Raw genomic sequence first — 23,513 nt, forward strand, 5'->3', positions numbered from 1 at the left:
AGTACCGGATATTGCAGGAGTACTTGAGCCACTCGAGCGCGTGATAAATGAGGTTCTCATACCAGCTGTCACTGACCATACAGTCACTAAAGTAGAGCGCGACCTCCTTGGTCTCCATTTGCGTATGGGTGGCCTTGGATTTACAGATCCTTTAGTGACCTCATCTTCTGAATACGAGGCTTCAATCGAAGTTACTAATCCGCTCGTGAGGCGAATTGTTGAGCAAGAGCACCAGCCTCCACTGAGATGCCTCAGAAATTCAAACACTGCAACTGAGCACACGAAAACAAGCAAGTGAAGAATTCCCTGTCGACAAAAGCTGAGCGAGCTGTTGAGTTAGCTACAGAGAACAGATTGGCTGACCGTAATTCCCCTTAAAGAGGTGGATTACAAACTAAATAAGAAGGAATTTAGAGATGCAATCAAGTTACTGTACGACTGGGAAATAACGGACACGCGCATGCTCTGCGCATGCGGTGTTCAATTTAGCGTGGATCACGCAATGGTGTTTCAGCGCGGCGGGTTCATTATCCAGCGCCATAATGAACTGCGCGACTTGGAAGCAGGGATGCTAAGGATGGTCTGTAATGACGTGGAAGTAGAGCCGGTCCTACAGGAGGTCACGGGGGAGACTATAAATCATGGCGCTAACAAAGCCCCTAATGCCCGTTTGGATATTCATGCTCGAGGTTTTTGGGAGAGGCCTTATTCGACGTTCGGGTGTGTCACCCTAATGCAGACTCTTACAGAGACTTGACTCCTAAGCAGATCTACAAGAAGCATGATAAGGAGAAGAAGAGGCAGTATGCGGAAAGGGTAATAGAGATCGAACAGGGAACGTTCACTCCCCTAGTTTCCACGACCACGGGTGGAATGGCGGATGAGTATGTTAAGTACCACAGCAGACTTGCGGAGCTGATTGCGCAGTTTGCTGGATAAGAGCCAAAGTATCTTTCGCCATCGTAGGCTCTGCGATACTATGCTTGAGAAGCTCAAGATCCAGAAGAAGACAGCTAGACTTTGTTGACTTAGACCTACAGATCGAAAATATTAGAGCCTGCCCGAATTAATCTTTTTTTTCTAAAAGAACTTTTAAAGAATTAGGAATTAAGGAGTACGAGATTTTATTCTTTTTAACTTGTTTTCTTGTTAATATCAGAGACGGATAATTCTCTTTTGTAATGACTTAATTTTAATTTTTTTTTTGGACTGCCTGCACGAGTTATTGACCGTATCTGAGCCGCAAGGAATGTATTTGCGAAATCGTTGTTGACACAGTGATTGTTATCTTTATGATTTATATAATTCTTGATGTTATATAGTGCTTAATTCTTACTTTAAATATTTCTGTAAATTATGTACATATTTTTTTAAGTTGAATAAAATTATTATATTAATTACAAAACATGTTCCAATTAGCAAAAGTTCAGACTTGCAAAGAAGAAAGGTAAAGAAGGCCATGGATAAGGCAAAGTAACAAAAATAGCCAAGAATTGTTTGACATTAAAAAGAAGGGAAAAGGGGGCCAAGATTGTACCCGCCTGTGTGAGAGTCAGTGTTTCTTCCCCCCATGGAATTCTCAACTGGGATAAGTTCTTGTCCAGTAATTTTGAACGGTCTACAACTAACAACAACAAAATTCTTACAATTTGTATACCGCAATCGTCACTTCATTTTGAACACCAATTGATCCAACCCATCATATCATATATGTGTGTTAAACGACAAGGCAATCATCAGTTACCAACGTGAGACTATTTACTCTTTGACTAACAAAATACGGTTTTTGTTTATATCAGTATGTGTATGCTTCGTTCTTCCATCAACATACAGCTACAATGTATAAAAAGCAGTGACAAACAATGCTCACAGACGAGCGCCAATTTTAGCAACAGTTAAACGTAAACGTAAGCAGAACTTTTCATGGCCAAGAACCCACCATAACGATCGTCCCAAAATAACAACAATAGCAAATTGTTCACGAGAAAAAGTGGGTCATCCCACCCGCGCCTTAATAGCGGAGCTCCACGCGCGTGCGAAGCTAAGGTAATCTACCCATCCCAGAAAATTTGGTAACCACGTGACCGACCGACCGAGCGACCGAGCGACCGTCCGTCCGCACCACAGGTATACCAATGTTTACTCTCACACTTTCTAGAGGGTCTCAATGGGGTGGTGTATTTTACGGTTATCGGCTAAAATTTTGGCTCTTTTACGGCTATCGGTTAATTTTTTTCAGTTACGGTTAACGAAAAAGTTAAAAATTAACTTCTTTTGTTTCAAAAAGTTAAATATTAATTAACCTGTATTTTTTTGAATAAAAGTTTTCGGATCATCTCGGGATGAAATAAGCTATTCTTTTGAAAAATTTTAACATTTGATAGATTATACATTTTATAAAGTATTCCACTTCTAATATTATTTTACACTTAGAAATGTCAATAGTCAATTTAAAAATGATCTTTGTGAAAAAGCAAAAGCACACACACGAACGCCCAACTCAAGGCCGGGGCGCGACATTCATTATAACAGAAATGGCCGTTTTCACACTTGAGAAGGATTATTCGTGTGAGACGGGTTATCCGTTTGATGATTCGCGTCAGATAGGTAATACGTCTTCATTTGAAAATGTTTCAATTTTGAATGAACAATCCGCCTGACTTTTGAAGGCGGGATTATCCGTTCCAGATGGCCTGTGTACAGCCGCTCCCTCCTCTCAGAAAAAATCGGAGATGGGGTGTCTGTGGGGAGGACGCGACTACACAGGCTAGTCTCAGACGGATGATCCATTTCTAGCTCTAGTGTGAAAACGGCCAATAACAAAATTCCCGTGTCCAGTGTTTTTAATGATAGCGAAGGACTGTACGGAACGACTGTCTGCCGTTGCCTTGTCCGTAGGCCGCATTAGTCTGCGCGACTAATGCGTTTCGGGTCACGTGGTCCGAGCGAGTTCGCCACCAAAATGCCTTGACCGAGATTGCGTGGGAAGACGCCGTACAGGGACTAGGCATGGTAATGTCTACCGCAGCGTCAGAGAAAAACAGGGAAATGTTGCTTATCGGCAACGTGTTTTACAAACAGTGATATCTCTGCGTGTTGTTTCACACGCACGACCTCCGGAAAGAAGCCACACTTTCGCTATGGAAAAAATTAGTTCCCCGATAGAGCGCCGGATGGAGCCTAGGTCTTGGTTAAGGCGCTTCGCCTAACGTGCGTACGGAGTTACACTAGCCGGGAAATAAGAAACGCAACCATAAGTGAGTTTAGTACCTTCCCTAAAAGTAGCAAATCTAGCGAACACTTTCTTTTGCGGTTAACTCTTTTTTACCCTATTTACGGCTAACGGTTAAAATTTTTCAATTTTTACGGCTATCGGCTAAATTTTTGGCCGTTTTACGCCTATCGATTAACCCCATTGAGACCCTCTTTCTAGCTACTTTGGGAGCCCAGGAGGAAGCTGATTGCACATCAATGTTATCATCAACTGACAGCTGTCAAAACAGGGTATCCGCTGAACAATATCACCTGACCGTATCGCGGGCTCAGATGTCGACCCATCAAGCTCGAGCATTTTTTGAAGTTATCCGCTGACAACCCATTCGTTTTCAAATGATTGCAGGCTCCTAATCAACTTGTCTACTCATTTCTCTCATTTTCCTTATCAATTTTTGATACTTTTCTTGCTCAAGATTTTTGGCGTAAAGGTAAATCTCATCAAATTGTAAAAGTGTTTCATTAACATGTGGTACAACAAATTAGTTTTACCACTTCCACTATTCCCACAAATCAACATTCGAAATGTATCTGATGGCATCTATGGGTATAATTGTTTATATTTCTTTTCACCATCACTATAACTATAATAGTTTGGTATTTCCATTTTATTATAATCCTTAAATAGAAATGGATTTTGAAGAATACAAAAAACTGGCAAAAAATAAAATTGAAGCTGAGGCTTTAACTAAAAGGTGGGAGATATAATAAAAATAACAAAATTGCAAAAACAAGACCTCAAAGAGGGTTTTAAAGAAACATTTAAACCACTTATTAAATCTCAAGACAGTATTAAAAAAAATATTGATGAGCGGCAAGACGCAACTATCAAACAACTTTAAAAAAATCAACTTGCTTGAATTTTTTTCCCAAATTTTTCCTTGCAAGATTTGTTTCCCTGGTAATCAGTCTGCAGGATGTTTTTTTTTTCTGAAACCACCAACACTCTCCTCAAAAGTCAAATGGTTTGCCCCATAACATCATCAGAGGATTAGCATTGTTGGCACTGAGGAGGACCTTAATTCACCCTGGTAACAGAGGGAATTTTTTCTGCCATGGTTCAGTTTAATAGCATTTACGAAGAACTTACCCTGGGTGCCAGAGGCTTTTGTAGCGCGGTTTCCGGGTGACCCGCGCGAAAAGTTTTCCTCGCTGCTTCGCCGCTCGTGGCTTCCGCCTACGGCCGAAGATGAGTCGGCCTTCGGCCAAAACCGAAAATTCCCGCCACACGCGAGAAAAACCGCTGGTACCCAGGGTACGAAGAGCTTCGCGTACCTGACATTCGCGTAATTGGCTTATTTACTTCCTCGAGAGGGAGGATAAACAAGCCAACTGATCATGAGCAAATAACAGCGGCGTGAAAGACTCCGCGCATTGTATGCTAAAAGCCATGCCGCAAAGAAACCTCTGCTGGCAGGGTAATACAGTAAATCCATGCCAAAAAGTGAGAAAAAGATGATGTTTTTTTTTTTTTCTTTTACTCTTTATAACGATACAAGCTGTTTCAAAATTCATAGCTCTTATTCCATGTCGTTCAATTTGTCAAATGATGGTGAATTTTTCTGGAGTTGAATTTGAAAGGGCTGTTAGCTGTTCACACTACATCGGACAGCTTTTGCACCTGCGCGAAAACCATATCGGAAGGCCGGCTTCTGTTCACACATAAGAACGGTCTTGGCTAAATCTACATATTACACATGCATGTATCACATCAGTGTGGAACTATCAACACGAGCAACACGACTGTGATAAATAAAAAAAAATTAGGCCGGATCTTTCTCGGTTTCCGTAGCATGAAGCAGGAGCCCATCCCAGCGTAGAGCGAGATAAAACGCAGTTTTCCCCGTCTGTTCTTATAAAAGGCTGCTGCAAAGGAAATAGTTTATATTAATTGTGGATCGAGTTGTTTCTAACAAAATGAAAGTTTTACAAATCGATTAATCAGTGAAAACACTTAAAATTGCTAACCAGAGATGGAAACGACTCCTCATGAGACTACAGAGTCTCAGAGAACAGAGTCTATTTTTGTAGACTGAGAGTGTGCGCAATTAATGAATACATCGGATGGGGAGGTTCTGCCCGAAAAGGCCCGGTACCTTATACAGGTTTCAGGTACGTGAAAGTGTGAAAATTATTATGAGTATTCAAAAGGGCCTTTCATTGGAAAAAATCTTGAATAGATGCACCTTATGGATTTTCCCTCTTGTATCGTTACATTAACTTCCTCAAATTAAGGGGTTTAAAAAGGAATTCAGCGCAAATACGTGAAAGGTGTACCATTTTCAATGGAAGGTATACAAAAGGCCTCCCTTTTCTATCAAAACTGGTATATGCATGGGTAATTGTAAGGGGTACACAACTTCAAGTACCATCCCTTTTCCCGGGCGCCAGTGCAAATACCGTAAATGCTCGAATTAGCGCCCGGGGCGCATATTTAATTTTCTAAGGCGAGAGGGGAGCGCTAATTCGAAGGGGGGCGCTTATTTCGTTTATCAATTTTAAGCCTCAAAATGGCACTATCTTTATTTCTATTTAAAACAAAACTGCAACATAAAGTGGCCTCGTAATTCCAGGAACTTTGAAGGCAGTAACAAGAAGCCGGCGATTGGGAGCAGAGTTTTACGAAGAACTTAATAAAGTGAAGCAGCTATGTGCTCACATGGATATTTCTATCAAGGAAATGAGAAGCAAACCCGTGCGACTTTGAAAGGACATTACTGTTTACTACTAATGTCACATTTCATTAAAAGAACCGTATAGACCGTATACGTCTCGTATATCGCACCGAGTACCGAAACTCATTTTTTCTCGGGGAAGGGGGGCAGGGGCGCTTATTACGAATTTTGAGCCTTAGGAGGGGCGCTAATTCGAAGCGGGGCACTTATTTGAAGCTGGGCACTAATTCGAGCATTTACGGTATATCAAAACGTTTGCATTCACCTTTCCCATGCCTGAAAACTTTGTCAAACTAAATTCGACTCCCCTTAAGGTTTTCTACCCTTTACAAAGACCAGGGGAGTTCACATTTGACATTGATCTCGGTTGATTGATGCTACTGTACAAATGAACATGGCGGATTTATTAATTTTAGTTTTTCAGGCGATTCACGGACTTACGCCACCATATATTGGTAAATTTAAATAGTGTTAGGCCGAAGTCCTCTTCAATCTTACGTCAAATAGTAATCTGTTACTAGAGCCGCCTAAAGAGAAAACACTTTCTACGCTTGGTGACAGATCCTATATGTTACTGCACCATGTTGGTGGAATAGTTTGCCCGCTGAATTGCGCGATATTCAATCATTAAGTATTTTTAAAAGCAAACTTAAGACCCACCTTTTTAGGGCAGGTTAGACTATTTCTATTTTTTTATTAATCAATCAGTTAATCAATTACTTACTTTGTATATTTTTATATCATTAAGATAAGAATTTTAACTAAGTGAATTATTGTAAAGCGCTATGGATCATTTTCATGTAAATAGCGCTATATAAGTACTTTAATTATTATTATTATTATTATTATTGTTATTATTATTATTATTATTATTATTATTATTATTATTATTATTATTAGTAGTAGTAGTAGTAGTAGTAGTAGTAGTAGTAGTAGTAGTAGTAGTAGTAGTAGTAGTAGTAGTAGTAGTAGTAGTAGTAGTAGTAGTAGTAGTATGTGTAATCAAATGGTGACGAGTGAAATTAGGGAATAATTTCACGCGCGTTTTGTCCAAATCCTAATAATTTCCCGAGCCTATTATTTAAGGTCTAAACATTTGAGAGAGTGGAGTTCTCGATCGATACGATCCAGGATAAACATGTCAAAAATCCAAGATTGCTAACGTAATTCGTCACCCATGATATTAATAGGTAATCAAATGGTATACTCGTGAAATTAGGGAATAATTGCACTTGCGTTTTGTCCAAATCCTAGGTGAAATTATTCCCTAATTTCACTCGTCACCATTTGATTACACATACGAATTTTTGAGACATTTTCGGCAAAATACCTTTTAGAATCCTTCTAGATGTTCTCTTGTGTGTTCAGGTTTTCTAAAAGCGCCTTTTTGTGCACTGACATCTTCATGCAAGGCATTTTAAAACTTCGTCGCCATCTTCACACTGAGACGTACGGAAGGGTTGCCATGGCAATTTTGTAATTTCACATGTGAAATTACAAATTAATGCTGAAATTTCGCGCCAAAATTGAGGAGTAATTTGTCACCTATGATATTATTATCATTATTGCTGTTTTTGTATTTACATGAGATGCAATCATGATCTTGTGATTACTTTTACCAAAAGCGTCTCGGTAACGATCGTGGTCTTTGTTTCCCATGAGTGCCTTTAACTTGAAAGGCATTGAACCCCTATTTAAACGGCGACCGAAAGCTCTTAGTAATCTTAGCCCGGTTTGCTTGCTGGTGTAAACGTCCAAAGTTTCCGCCAAATGTAATGGAACTTACGTAACTCAGTTTATGTCTATTTTCCATTGAACTGATCATGAGTAATGATTGACTGCTGATCCGCCAATTTCGTTGATTGACAGTTTCATAGATTGATTTAAGTTGCTTTTAGTGAGCTTTCTTAGGTTTAGTTTTTCAGTTGCAATAAGCCTATGGACATGAACGAATAGTTTTTATTTCTTTGATACTCAAGTTCTTACAAGCTAGAGATATCCATTCTTCAGGTGCGATAATGTTTTGTTTCTTTTTCTTTTTGTATCATGTTTGTTTTATGATTTGAGCAATTTTTATGCTTTCGTGATTCCAGTTTAGCTTAGATTTTGGAACCAATTAGAACATTGTGTAATCTTTTCTTGCAGAATAATTGTTTATTAAAGAAATCTCAAAGGCTTGATGCGATTGTTTCCTCCTGTACCACTTGCTGTATTAAATGAGCCAAACGACCAGCCTCGTCCCCAGTCGTCCTCCAACCTCTTCGTCAGGGCGCTTTTCCCTGACTTTGGGAAAAGCGTCCTGGGGACGAGGTTTAGTCGTCCTCGGCTATTTCGAATATGTCGTCACCTCCAAGCCCTCTTTCGCACACTCGGATAGCGCGAACAGTCATCCAACGTCACCATTCCGGCTCCAATCGTTTATGCGACGACTATCCGGACTTCAAACACGATCGCATGACACACGATTGTACAGCCACAGTCGCACCACGAAAAATTCTGGAATCAAGGTCAGACATCATTCCTCTTGATCCGCTCCTTGTGCTTTAACATGAATCAAACAATACTACAACACTCTTTCGTTTCAAAACGCGGTAATGGTATCAATGAGAAATGTGCAATTACAGTCGAACTGTCCGTAAGGCCACCACCCAAAATGCGAAGATTTAATGGATCGCTTACGAAAATCAAACCGCAATTGTCTCTTTCGAGAAGAGGTGACGAAACACCTACTTTTTGGAAGAGAACTTATTGCCTGGTTATGATGCGCGTTTTTCCATGTTGCTTCTAATAGTTCTTGATCTTATACTCTGAGTCAGCGTAGTACATACAGCGAACTTAGAGATCATGCAGTGCCTCTAGTGTGTCTAGAGATTAAAAGTAAAGGTAAATTACGTAACCGTCACCCTAAATAGGTGGTCGTTTACAAGGGTTTCTAACGATAGGGCTTCCTGTGGAAAAATTTGTTGTTTGGGATAGATGTGTCGCTTATGGGAGTTGGTAGACTGAGAGCAGTCTCTTCTTTCTCTTTTGAGTCACAGTATATCGAGAGCACGCGTGAAACGGGGTCCGGGGGGTACTCCGTATAATGGCCTGTACGCGGAATCTCCGCCCGAAGGGGGCACCTTTTTTCAGCTTCAGGTATATAAAAGGGTAGGGACTTCACCAGTAAAGGTACATGGAAATCTGCTGTTCGGTGTATAAGGGACTAAAAGGGCTAACAAATGGTTTTTAAAGGCTGTGTAAAAGTCAAGAACCACTTCCTGCTTTACTGATAGCGAAGCTCCACGCTCAAGCGAAATCACGTGACCGTACGCCCATCCCACCCTCCGTCCGTCCGCACCACAGGCATACCAATGTAAAATAACTCAATTAACAGGCATGACACCATAGGCAACGCGTGGTGTTTTGGCGGGAAATTGCATGGCCACCCGGACTTTTAGAGAGAAAAAACAACAACAAAGTCGAGTCTTTTTCGACGTTATTTTTGATGTCTACACTCACGTGGATAACAGAGAAAGAGATAGAGTTGGTGATTAAAAACAAAGGCGACGAGTTTCGTTGGAAGAAACACGGTGAGCAAATGAGAAATGCTAGCGGCCAGCAAGGTGAAAATGAGCGGTAGTGAAAAAATTAAAAGCCGAACAGGAACACAAGCAAGAAAACTTTTGGTGAACACATACGACAATTCCTCCATAAAAAATAATGTGTAACTTGGAAGTTTCACGTTTTAATAGTGCAAAACGGCATTGTAGTCGTGCAAAACAACGGCAAAAAATGTACAAAAAAAGTGTGCAGCACGTGCAAATTTGTTTATTTGCTAATTAGTGGTGCGTTTCTTTACTAAAATCCAGATCCGGATTCTTAATCCGAAAACGGATATTTCGTTTCTTTTCTAGAATCCAAAAACGAATTATTGATCCAAATAATCCACAACGGAGGTGGATTCTTTGGATCATATCCAAAACCGGATACTTTGGATACATGATCTGAAGTGTTTCTTTATTGCAGATTCGAAAAGAGTAAATACTGCCAGCGGTAACTCGAAACAATTTTAATACATACATCAGCTGTTTGACAACACTGCTAAAGTTAAAGTTAAAGGCGATTTTGGAACCCGAGACATGGATTAAACGATCGATTTTATGCGTTTTATCGGGGTGGTAAAATCGTAATACAAACAGGCCCTGCATTGTTCTAGTTCACAAGAAAAAAACTGCTACTCAATTTCGCCCGCGAGTGTTGCAAGGCTACTTTTCCAGTACATATCTTATGGCAAGACTCGGTGCTTCATTTAGCCCTTCTAAAGCAGCATCCTTGAGCTAATCGTCCAGAATACGATCAACGAGTCAGCATCCGTGTTATTCTTTCGCCGGGATACCGTCGATATTGTGGGTCCTTTCTTTGGAAATGAATGAAAAATAATACTTTTTTGGATAGAACGTTTCTTCTCTTAACGAAAAATCCTAACGATCCGGATTTTTGATCGAATCTTGGATTTTAGTAAAGAAACGCACCCTAGATCTATTTATTTTGTTGCCGTTTAGCATTACACGATTTTATTTTTTTGTTTGTAACCAGAGACTCTCTTTTGGCCCTGGCTAAATCCATATATTTTATTCATTCATTTTATTCAAGAACACTTGGCGTTGGAATTTGGAATGGGAGCTCAAGACCTTACAGCAAACATTGGGAACCGTTCAGAAGCTGTCCCAGAACAGACAGGAGTGGCGATCCTTTGTAGCTGCCCTACATGCCTGGCGGCATTCATGGGCATAAGTAAGTGAGTAACTGAGTGAGTTAAAAGACAGTGCATTCATAGCAGTTAAAAGGGATGCCGTGCTCTAAACTAGGTATGTGAAAAGGGGCACCATTTGTCAATAGAAAGTATACGGAAGGGGTACCTTTTCTGTTTCCGTTTCGCGCGAAACGTCCCCAGCGGCAAAAAAACGAGGAGAAACGGATGTTTTCGCAAGCTACAGTAGGCCATCTACGTTAAATTGCATATTTCCATATGGTTTTGGGGATAATAATGAAAGCCGACACTATTGAATCACCCACTTTCTTAGTTTTTATTGTATCTAATACCATGCCATTTAATACAGTACCTCTTACTAGTTCTTAACTTATAGTTCCTGGAGTTGAATAATGCCTACGCGTTAAGCTTCCTCAAAAAACAAAACCCTTAAACTTTGAGGAAGACTTCCGTTATGGTGGCTTCCTATCGCACAAAGATTTTCCAATAATCGCCAGGGGACACTCCCACGTTATAATCGTCGCATTCCCACCTGCCAGATGGTGATAGAAGCCAGTGGTAAGCTACCATTACAAAAGCAGCGTGGTTGTATAATCGATCCTGATCTGCTTCATGCCCCCATTTGCCAACTTTGTAAGAACCTCTTTGGTATCCCCAATCCTTGCAGGTTCTTGCTAACCGCGAGTTATCATTGCTCATGATCACAAACGAGCCACAAGAGGCAGGCATCACATCTGTCTCACCACTGAAGTATTTCACAGCAGCCTCACCTTTGCTGTTAGCAGCCGTGGTGATGTGAAATGTACGACCTCCTCTTTTTTTGCAGCGGAATCTTATCCGAGTGAAATGCAAGTGCTTTCTCAGCTCCTTCATGGCGCTTTTTGTAAGTACCATCTCTTTGCTGCTTACTTCGCGGTACGATGTCTTAACTGGCAACTGAGTGGGAGATGAACTGTGCGAAACAACGTTGGATACAAGAAGCCATCCCCCTGAAATTCAATAAATGTTTATCATTGGTTTATCAAGTCATGTGGGCCAAAACAAGCAGTAATGTTTAAAATAATTCACACGGCGGAAACCCAGATGTAGCCTCCCATGGGCAGGAACGCGAGACGAACCCCTAGAAACCTGGGAGGCTACCCGCTGTGAGCCTTATCAATGTTTTACAATATAACTCAGGCGAACTGTACAGTACCGCAACTGATCCCGCGTGACAATAAGTGTGGGTAAGTGGTTCTCAGACCGAGAATGATCCCCAAAATGGACCGCAAGTGATCCCCATTGTCGACCGCAAATGATCCCGAGAGGAAAATCCGAGAATGGCCTGGACTTAAGTTAGTGGTTCATCTTGTCACGTTTATAATCGCAACAAAACGAATTAATTCAACTGAGTTAATTTAACGAATAAATGCCAAGACTGAAAAAAAAAAGAAACAGCGAACATTACACAAATAAATGCAAACAAAAAAAGAACTTAAATACAACCAGTAAAACAATAGCTCTGCTTAATTGCTGGTTAAAATTAAAGCTTAAATGCACTAAACCTCACATACTGTAGAACAATTACATGCAATAAGAAAAAATTGCTCAAATCCGATCTTTCGGATACTTCGTATGAACTTTAGAAAATGATAACTTTTGTAACCGCGAAAATCTCTGAAAACGACCCCAGATAAAAGCTCGCTCTAGTACACTGAACCCCATAAAGATAATTCTTTGCTCATGGGTACAAAATTTTCCACTTAATCGTTCCTTCGTTTCTCTTTCCCTAATGTTGTATCTTTGTAACCGTCTGTGTCTCCATCAGTAAAGACAAGGAAAATGAATAGACAGGTTTGCGCCGACGGGATCCTTACCACTAGACGCAACATTTTCACGAGTTGTAGTTGCTAAGCGTATTTCGAAACAAACCAAAAACCCGTACAGAGTGATAAATACAGGGATCATATTCCGGGATCATATTTCCCTATTCCTAGGCGTTAAAATGAAAGAAAAATTTCCTTCTTAACGTCCTTCCTGTCCTAAATCTTCACAGCAACGAACCATCAAATGCTTGAATAACAAAAGGAGAAAAAAAAAATACCAAAAGAAACAGTTTTATTTATTCATTGTTCTACGCGATGTGCAAACTCTCAGCACATTCACCATCCATGCCTAAAACAGTATTCCAGTCCTCTACTTTTCACGGGATCACTTGAGGTCGACAATGGGGATCATTTACGGTCTACTTTGGGATAGTTTGCGGTACTGTACAGAACTAGGAACCCAAGACTAAGAAATTCGTGACTTGCTCGGCGCGTGCTAGTCTGAAATTGATACTTAAACGGGGCTTGGCGCAAAAAATGCATATTATTATTCATTCAAACAACTTCTCCATGGTAACACTTGACAGTTATCAGAAAAATTGATAAACTGATGGATTTCACGTGCCTGTTCCTCGGCAAATTTAGGATCCAAGGGGATGCTTTGTCTTGACGATATTCTTCAAGTATGAGATGTTGTTTTGCTGTTTTTGCCATGTTTTTAGGTATTAGATCAAGGTAGGTATTGAAAATTTCCTGAACTTACTTTATATAAAATGGGTTTCCCCTAGCTTCAACTCAAACCATACCTCCGTCAGTTGTCATGTCACAAGATGCCTTAAAAGGACTATTAGTCCTTCCAGGGTCAATCCAGTACTCCCTGTCGCCATTAGAGGTACCTAAGTCCTTGATTTCTTTGCAGGATTGAGCGGGATCGTCATAAACGAGCCCGCGTGTCGCTACAACAAAATAGATATCAACATTAGAGATCAACTGTGAAGGATACACCTGCAATCGTTTTCAAAGAGACTTAAAATAGTAATAATATACAGGTAATCTGCTTCCCGGATCTTGCTTTATTCATTCAGATGAGCAGTGATTCCTGTTGCCGGCAGTCAACTTAGAGTTGAGGTTACTAGGGAGGAAAATCATTAAAAATAATAATGCATGTGAACAGATTCCCTGGCTTAAGCCTGTACTGTAGGCTAGTTCCAGTTCATAGCTAAGAATCCACGACAAATGTGTTTGCCTCAGTCTAATAAATTACAAGCAGAGAATGCGATAATTGCGTGTTCTACTGAGATATTTACCTTTGCACTTCTTGCCATCTCCCTTGTAACCAGGTTTACAGGTGCAAGTGAAAGACCCCTCAGTGTTCTTACATAACGCATTTCTGTCACAGTTATGGATTTTGCTTGTACACTCGTCGATATCTAAATGAAAATCATAACATTGCATTTATTTTACGTTTGCAAGGCAAGTAAACTGATAATTCTTCCTTTACATTCTACTCTTTTAAATCTACGTTACAGATGAACGCGATGGCTTGTGTGGCTATGGTGCTATGCTAGTGTTATAAAATTACCTGGACAATTTGTTCAAAAGCTGAATAACGCTATCCGCTAGATAAATCACCATCCAGTAGATAGCGCAGTTAGTTTCACTAATACTTATCCACTGTGTAGTGATTTATCCGATGCAAAGCTCTATCCAACGTTTGAACAACCGGTGCCAGGGAGAATAAATACGAGCAATGGAATGAACCAATGTGTTGGATGAATAAACTATCGTTAGGTGATTAATAACACCTAGGGTGGAGTCCACTGCCGCGTAATATTTATGTACGTAAAATGTACGCGTGTAATTCCCTTTTCGGCGCTGACTCTCTTTCCAGGTCTGTTCACTGTGCCGCTGACGAGAATGACAGACCTTCTGAGCAGACTAAAATTTTTAAATTAACATCAGTCTGTGTTCCTGTCTATATTAGTGAGCCCACTAAAACTTAATAACAGTTTAACATAGCTATTTATCAGTTTAGTTCTATTACCGTAGCTAAATGAGTATTTACCACTTTGTTAATGCTACGCAGTCTTATTATAAAATAACTAACGTATTTGTGGCTATTTTTCCCGCAGCTACATATAGTTTACGCTCAATGAACTGATGTGTGGTTATTGAACTACTGGTGTGGTTATTGATCTGTTGTGTACTTATTGAACTGCTGTGTGGTTTTTGAAGTAACAAAGAGGAAAACCACGCGTAAATATCATAGAGGCAGTCAGGGCCCTGAAGGCAATGTATGAAAGGCCGCGTGTAAAAGATGAGGGAGGTTTAACTTTTACGTTTACACGCAACCTTTGATACATAGCCCTCATTTTATAAAGGTACATAAAACTAATGCACCCGCGCGCGTAAAAATTACGCGACGGTGGAAAGCCACCTTTAAAGAGCGCAAGATAGATACCTCTACACTTCTTCCCATCTCCCTTGTAACCGCGATTGCAGGTGCATGTAAAAGACCCCTCAGTGTTCTTACATAACGCATTTTTGTCACAGTTATTGGTTTTGCTCTTACACTCGTCGATTTCTAAAAACAAAGACAAAATTATAAAACATTGATTTCATCAGCCGAAAACAACAAGGCAATACCTTCCTTGACATTTCCCCCCGACTTTCCTCTATTCAGACATGTCAGACCCCTTGGGGCTTTTTATTGCCTTCAGTCTGAATTGGGGCGACCTTGAGGTCTAAAAGTGAAATTTTCATCTTCGAGTTTTTTTCAAATCAAAACAAACTTTTACGTTATTACCAGTGAAGTTCTTTAAGTCATTGTTAAGTCAAAACAAATATATCCCCAAACGGAAGTTCGTAATTGTTTTGATTAAAGGATTGAAAATTCGTGTAAAAGGTTGTTCCACACTGAAAATTAAAAAGATCTGTTTCAGCCCCAAAGCGTCAATTCAGCCCTGCAGGCCGAAGTCTGATTCAGCTCTTCCTGGAGCCCTTTGAACACAATTTAGGCCAAAAAAGCTCAATCAAAAGGCTATTCCAGCCCACGTTAGGGCCCATTTCAGCCCTGGGCCCAAATCAGCCCTAGCTAATTGGACTGTATTGGCCCTGATTTAAGGGCGCCAAATTAGACTCAAAAAAAGGATCGATTTTACTTACCGATTCGCGAAACGGCCGTATTTTTAGGGCTAAAACAGATCTGTCTGATTTAGAGTGCACACATTAGTGCAAGTATTCTTTTACTGCTCAAAATTCCGATTAAATACCCACTAGGGGCTTATCAGTAAGTTTTGACCACAAAGATGGAGAAAATAACAACAGTTCTGTACATACACTATAAAGCATATTTATTTAGTCTTTAATTTAATAAATAAAATCAGAACAGAGGACAACTAAGTCGGTCAGTTTGCGAAGCAAAAGGGAAAAATATGGAAGACATTTAAAGCAAACTTCAGTACTTACCAACGCATTTGCGGCCATTTCCAGAGTATCCAGCTTTGCAAGTACATTTGTATGAGCCCACGGTATTCTGGCAAGCAGCATTCACATTACATCTGTGATAGTTAGTTGTGCATTCGTCAATTTCTAAAAGAAATCACGGTTTTTCATTCACTCACATGTTCTATAGTTGATGACTTTGCTAAGTGCTTATTTTCTGAAATGATATTCCCAACTTGAATTCATCATAAATCTCTTGAAAAGAAAAAGCGAAATTACTTTGAATTTTACCAAACACTGGACACAATGCTTCCATCTCACGTTATGACACCTTAACAACTGTCTAATAAGCTCGGTCGCGTGCCCATTTTCACCTTGACATAGTCGGTCAGGTTTCAAACATAAACTGAAACAAAGTTAATAAAAGTGGAATGGCTATGAAGCCCTACAAGCGTCTTCATTATACCAGTATGTTTTTTGTTAGAGGATTTTGGACTCAACCGACGATGTGAAACGTTCGGTAATGGATCCATGATAACCGTTACGAATATAGAGATGTATTTAGCATAGTGGAACAAAGTTGATAACTTGGTGTAGTATGATAAGTTAATGTTTGGTGTAGTTAGTGTAGTTAGTGTAGTTGATGTAGTTGGTGTAGTTAGTGTTGTCGGTGTAGTTAGTGTAGTTGCTGTAGTTACTGTAGTTGGTGTAGTATGTGTAGTTGCTGTAGTAAGTGTGGTTGCTGTAGTTAGTGTAGTAGGTTGGTGTAGTTAGTGTAGTTGCTGTAGTTGGTGTAGTCGCCGTAGTTGATGTAGTTAATGTAGTTGGTGTAGTATGTGTAGTTGCTGTAGTTACTGTAGTTCGTGTAGTATGCGTGGTTAGTGTAGTTAGTGTAGTTGGTGTAGTATGTGTACTTGCTGTAGTTAGTGTAGTTGCTGTAGTTGGTGTAGTTAGTGTAGTTGGTGTAGTATGTGTAGTTGCTGTAGTTACTATAAGTTGTGTAGTTACCGTAGTTGCTGTAGTTTGTGTAGTATGTGTAATTGGTGGAGTTGCCGCAGTTAGTGTAGTTGCTGTAGTCGGTGTGTAGTATGTGTAGCTGGTGTAGTTAGTGTAGGATGTGTAGTTGGTGTAGTTGCTGCAGTTAGTGTAGTTAGTATAGTTGGTGTAGTATGTGTAGCTGGTGTAATTGCTGTGGTTACTATAGTTTGTGCAGTATGTGTAGTTGCTGTAGTTACTATAGTTTGCGAGTTACTGTAGTTGCTGTAGTTGGTGTAGTACGTTGCTGTAGCTGCTGTAGTATGTGTAGTTGCTGTAGTTGGTGTAGTTAGTGTAGTTGCTGTAGTTACTGTAGTTGCTGAAGTTACTATAGTTTGTGTTGTTACTGTAGTTCGCGTAGTAGCTGTAGTTGCCGAAGTTACTGTAGTCGGTGTAGTTGCTGTAGGTGGTGTTGTTAGCATAGTTGCTGTAGTTGGTGTAGTATGTGTAGTTGGTGTAGTTCCTGTAGTTCGTGTAGTTCGTGTAGTTGCTGTATTATGTGTAGTTATTGTGGTTGGTGTAGTTACTATAGTTTGGCGTAGTTGGTGTATTTTGGTGTAGGTTAGTGTATTTCTGGTGTAGTTTGTGTGGTTGCTGTAGTTTGGTGTAGTTGTTGTAGTTTTTGTGGTTATACAAGATTTATTCTAACAGATAATAACCAAAATTACGTAAATCCTAACTTACGTGAACACCAAAAAAAATGTTGTGTGTGTCATTGGCGCCTTCTCTGTTTAATATATATATATATTTTATGTTGAGGGTGTTGTTGTTCTTGTTTGTTTAATGAAATGATGTTGCTTTGTTAACTCGCTTATTTTGAAATATTATCATAATTGATTTACCTTCTTATAAAGCTTTCAACGGGTAAAGTTATTTTTAGATTTCTTTTGCATTATGTTGGGTAGATGATCGCAGCAATAAATCACCTCATCGGTATATTACCGTAAAGTTTCGGAAAGTAACGAGCCTCTCAAAGAAGCAACCCTCAGAAAGTTGCGTTAGATTTCAGAGGTGTTAACAAATCACCACCATTAATTTGCCACAGCAACTACGGTAACTACACCAAACTACACCAACTACACCAAACTACATCAACCTACACCAACTACACAAAACTAGACCTACTACACCAAACTACACCTACTACACCAAAGTACACCTACTACATCAAACTACACCAACTACACCAAACTACACCAACTACACCGAACTACACCAACTACACAAAACTACACCAAACTATACCAATTACACAAAACTACACCACACTGCACCTACTACACAAAACTACACCAAACTACAGCTACTACATCAACTACAGCAACTACACTAACTACACCAACTACAACTACTACACCAACTAAAGCTACTACAGCAACTACACATACTACACATGCTACAACTACTACACCAACTCAGCAACTACTACACCAGCTCAGGAGCCCATAATCCGGAGCATCTAACTTCCATACTGCGCCTATGCAACGGCGTTTTCACAAGTGGGTTTATTTTTAGATAAGCCTTTCCCCCGAATTGCTTTGGAAAAGCTAATCACAAGCAATTGCGTAAGCAATAATAAACTTTTAATACGTAACCAGGACAGCTCTTCACATTGAAAAAAAAAAAAGCATGGCAGAAGCGCGTGAGGAGTGTTCAGAGGACTCTTCTGACAGTACTTCAAGCGACAATTTCAGTATTTTCACGGAAACTAGCAGTTCAGAGGAAGATCTGCAAAACGTAGAAGAGCCCAGGACGGCTACTTCATCGGCGACAACGCATAATTCACGCAAAGAAGAACGGAATTACATATAGAACGCAACGCATTCGCGATGGACCAAAATTAGTCGCCATTTTTTTACCTTGATTGATGCGGACGTCAACGGCAACAGTCATTTTTCGCGGGAAAAGCTTATCTAAAAATAAACTCACTTGTAAAAAACGCCGTTACACGAATTTATGGCAGTTGAACGCTGCGGGTTATGGGCTCCTGACCAGCTACAGTAACTCCACCATCTACAGCAACCACACTAACTACAGCTACTACACCAACCACAGCAACTACACTAACTACACCAGGTACAGCAACTATGCTAACTACAGCAGCTACACATACTACACCAACTACAGCAACTACACTAACTACACCAGCTACACCAACTACACAAACTACGGCTATCACACGAACTACAGCAACTACACTAACTACACCAACTACAGCTACTACACCAACTACAGCAACTACACTAACTACACCAACTACACTAACTACACCAACTTCACTAACTACACCAACTACACCTACTACACCAACTACAGCAACTACACTAACTACACCAACTACAACAGCTACAGCAACTACGCTAACTACACCAACTACAGCAACTACAGCAACTACAGCAACTACACCAACTTCAGTTACTACGCCAACTACAGCAACTACACTAACTACACCAACTAACGTAACAACACCAGCTACACATACTGCACCAACTACAGCAACTACAGCAACTACGGCTATCACACCAACTACACCAACTACACTAACTACACCAACCATAGCAACTACACTAACTACACCAGGTACAGCAACTACACTAACTACACCAACTACACCAGCTACAGCAACTACGCTAACTACACCAACTACACTAACTACACCAACTTCAGTTACTACGCCAACTATAGCAACTACACTAACTACACCAACTAACGTAACAACACCAGCTGCACATACTGCACCAACTACAGCAACTAAAGCAACTACGGCTATCACACCAACTACACCAACTACACTAACTACACCAACTACAGCTACTACACCAACTACACCAACTAATTAGCTACACCGACTACAGCTAGTGCAGCAACTACAGCAACTACACTAACTACACCGACTACACTAACTACACCAACTTCACTAACTACACCTACTACACCAGCTGCAGCAACTACACTAACTACACCAGCTACAGCAACTACGCTAACTACACCAACTACACAGACTACAGCAACTACAGCAACTACGCTGACTACACCAACTACACTAACTACTCCAACTGCACCAAGGAATGTCTCTATATTCGCGATGGTTATCATGAATCCATTACCCAAATTGGTAATGACATTCTTATCATTTTGATCCTTTTCACCAATAAAAACCTAGCCTGTGTACAGGTGCCCCCTCCCCTTTTTTTAAGCATTCATTTATTGTGAAAAAAAGGAGATAGCTACCAACATAAACTGCAGCACCTTTGTTAAAATCTTAAGCTTTGATTCCGTTTCCTCTACTATGACTGAAAGATGATACTACATCCATGCGCGTTTACATTAGATGGCTTTTTTGATGTTTTGGTTACATTCCTGGCATTAAATATTGACGTGAGCCACAACCCTCGAGATTACCTCAGGTGCCAACTAACAGATCATTTAATGTAAGTTGTAAAACGGACCTGGTGACCGCTTTTACCTTGAACACAAGTATAGTTATAGCAGTTATCGCAGGACACATCGTTCCAAGTGTAGCCATTATTGGCACCCAGAGTGTGAACACAGTCTTCGTTTTTCCAGTTGTTTGGTTGTTGCGGAGCCCAGAACCGAAAACTGGTTATTTCCTTGTTTGTCCAGACAAATGATCCCTCAAAGCTTCGGTCATTAAGTCCAACCCATGATCGCTCTCCATTATGACGGTGCTGAATGTAGACATTTTCTTCTTGGTTGTGCACTGTTACCAGATATGAGTTCATTGCTGAACAGTTGGACACAGCAGTCACCCAAGGAGCACATACGGAGCTTGTTAAATAGCAGTATCCATTGAAGTAATCCCATCCAGATGGACAGATGTCTGCGCGTATACAAAGTAGGAATTAGTGAACTGCAAAATGACATTGCTTAAAATGTATAGCTTTAGGTGCAGTTATGTGCTTCGAACATTTTTGTTATTTCCGTTTTTTTTTTTGGCAATAAAAAAAAGGAAATGGAAAAGCAGAAGCTTTTTTTCACGACAAAAAAAGGCAATACATAAGACAAAAATAACTGCAAGTATTATAAAGCACTCCATTATACACATTAATATGTATTTGGACAAGGGGATGAACGTTGTTTTTCATCATCACCCGAATGCAATTTTTATTATATTTCCTCCAGTTTTTGTGTATTCCTTTTGTGTATTGCTTGTATTCCTTTTTTTTTATTCAGAGAGTTGTAAGTACTGAAGTTTATTATTTTTGTAGCAGTAGAGCTCTTACCTGACAAAACTGTGTACGTTACTGACAATGGGTCATATTTTGCTTCATATAATTCTTTGACACAAGCACGAAAGCCTGTCTTGTTGATGTACTGCAAGAAAGGGATGTTTATCAGGTCATTAAGTGGTTCACACAGACGGCGGACGGCGTTTTTTCTCCCTTGCTAGTAGAAAAAAAAACTATAGAACAGTTCAGGTAGGTCTTGACTAGAAGACTTTCCATATTTCTCAGATTGACACATGTTAAGAAGTGATCAACCCTGTTCAACAAGTTTGCATGACAGGGCTTCAAAGGGAAGGGGAAAGCGGACAATGGAGTGCGCGTTATTACATGTCAACAACTTAAACCTCTCATGCGATAATTGCTATAGCTGCTGTCAAACTTCAAATGTTTGGCGGCAAAATATGTCGCGTTCACGGGAAAGTAGACCGCGCGGGTCAAGGAAACAGCAGATAAAAATGACCTTCATCACACGCGTGCGTACTTTCAATACATTTCAAATAATCATCATGGGTCACAGGAATTCGCTCTCTTAGCTCATTGTCTCTTGCTTAACATCAATTTTAGTTTTCTCATTGCTTTTTGTTTGACAACATTTGCTTACCTTCTGCTATACAGCTACACAGCTTCTTTTTAAACATAGTTTAACGACTTTCCATAATTCATGGCCATTTTACTAACCAAGGGTTATGCCAGATCGTTAGTTAAACGGATAAAATTTAACTTTTGTGCTGTTTTTCGCACGTTTTGTATTCTATAAGCTGTTATTCTCAATAGAACGCTATCTGTATTGTAAAATAGAGAGTGTTAATTACAGTCATTCGTATTTTCATAAGGTTTTTAAACATGTACACAACACATGTAAGTGTGGTTGCAAGTAGTATGTTACAGAAATTCATAAAATAAATGAAAAAGAAAATAATTAAATAAAAAATTAAAAACATACCTCTACCCACTCAGCTATGCTGTCATGAATTGGACTCTGACTTCCATTTTTGGTGGAATGATTGGCAGAAACAAACACATGTGGAGTTGAGTTATAAACTTTAGTAAAATTAGCGTCCTGTGAAAAGAAATTACATAATTGTAAAACTTCAGTCTCTGACATTTATAAAAAGGTAAAGACTTGTTCCACATTAGGGCATTTATAATCTACATTTCATTTTCATTTTAAATGTTTAGTGAAATATGACAGGCAGCCTGATAAACTGATTAAGTGCAACTACCATCACTAGAGACATGATAGGGGAACCGTTTTCTTTTGCTCTCTGATTGTAAATTTATTCAATAAAATTAACTGCACTGTGACGGGAACTGAAACCCAAAAGACTAATGAAAGGACTGGAATACTGACCTTGCAGAAGGCATTATAATGACTCTGAGCGGGAGGTTTATCATTCGAAAAGTAAATCGAATTGTGTTCTGAGAAGGGAGGCTCGTCAAGATATGAAAACGCTAACCAATTCTGAAATAAAGTAAATCAATCAATCAATCAATAAATAAATAACAATGAAAAGAAAGAATTCTTTTTCAGTCTCACGTCCCAACTGCAAAAAGATTGTGTCAACGTCGAAAATAAAATGGTAATCTCTCAACAAGGTTTATATAAAAAAGCCACAGAAATCTTAGGTTACAAGAAAGCAATAACATGGTTGGGTTGACCAAGCCGGATGAAGAGGAAACAAATGGAGGGAAATATATTTTCAAGCAAAAAATCGTGCATCTCTGCGGGACCAACTGCTTGAAGCGTAAAAAAGCGAAAAGATGAGATGGAGAAAGATACCAGTATGCCGCACTAAGTTTCCAACGAAAAACGCTGTTCGTTCGATTCCATGAGATTAGCGTTACTTACAACAACAACGTCTTAGTGTGATCCAGCGTAGTTTTGCAATTCTCTCAAGCAAACTTTGCAGGATGATTGTGTGACATCTTCAATCCATACGCTTGCTGCGTCACGTTTTAATCCTGGATTGTAATGTTTGGCAGTCACAAATACCGACGGTATCACAGAGAATTTTCCCTGAAAAATAAATCCGAGTTAGGCAACTCTTAACTCTTAGAAAGTCACGAACAGGAATCAATTTCGTATTTTTGCAAAAAGGAACCCATGACATTTGTGATATGCTGGAAATTGGTAAAAGAATAATTTTTAATACCATGACATTGTTCGATCTAATGGTCCTAAGTGTAAAGCTACACCAAAACGACAAATCATTACTGATGCATATTAAAAACCATATGTTATTAACTGAGTGACCTCAGTGGAAATGAGGCGTTTCAAAAG

General features: G+C 39.7%; 2 protein-coding genes across 5 annotated transcripts in view; both read right to left on the reverse strand.

Annotated features, from left to right (window-relative positions):
• Positions 1–23,513, reverse strand: part of LOC140936010 (lectin BRA-3-like) — a 98,512-nt gene that overhangs the window by 18,750 nt on the left and 56,249 nt on the right. Inside the window, exons 2-9 of one of the 4 annotated variants that reach the window (XM_073385590.1) lie at positions 23,082–23,249; positions 22,584–22,694; positions 22,176–22,292; positions 21,230–21,320; positions 20,452–20,826; positions 15,975–16,097; positions 14,968–15,090; positions 13,752–13,936 (exon numbers count right to left, since the gene is read on the reverse strand). In XM_073385590.1, coding sequence (XP_073241691.1) covers positions 13,767–13,936; positions 14,968–15,090; positions 15,975–16,097; positions 20,452–20,728 — 693 coding nt within the window. In that variant the 5' untranslated portion in view covers positions 20,729–20,826; positions 21,230–21,320; positions 22,176–22,292; positions 22,584–22,694; positions 23,082–23,249 and the 3' untranslated portion in view covers positions 13,752–13,766. Of the gene's footprint in view, positions 1–13,751; positions 13,937–14,967; positions 15,091–15,974; positions 16,098–20,451; positions 20,827–21,229; positions 21,321–22,175; positions 22,293–22,583; positions 22,695–23,081; positions 23,250–23,513 lie in introns of those variants that run through there. The other 3 variants (XM_073385592.1, XM_073385593.1, XM_073385591.1) reach the window with 3 other exon arrangements.
• Positions 11,115–13,455, reverse strand: LOC140936011 (uncharacterized). The gene is made up of 2 exons (XM_073385594.1): positions 13,313–13,455; positions 11,115–11,690 (listed from the first exon to the last, which is right to left on the reverse strand). The coding sequence occupies exons 1-2, from the start codon at positions 13,326–13,328 to the stop codon at positions 11,167–11,169; spliced, it is 540 nt and encodes a 179-aa protein (XP_073241695.1). The 5' UTR covers positions 13,329–13,455; the 3' UTR covers positions 11,115–11,166.

This window comes from Porites lutea, chromosome 4, assembly GCF_958299795.1.
Source record: "Porites lutea chromosome 4, jaPorLute2.1, whole genome shotgun sequence".
NCBI classification, from domain to species: Eukaryota; Metazoa; Cnidaria; class Anthozoa; order Scleractinia; family Poritidae; genus Porites; species Porites lutea.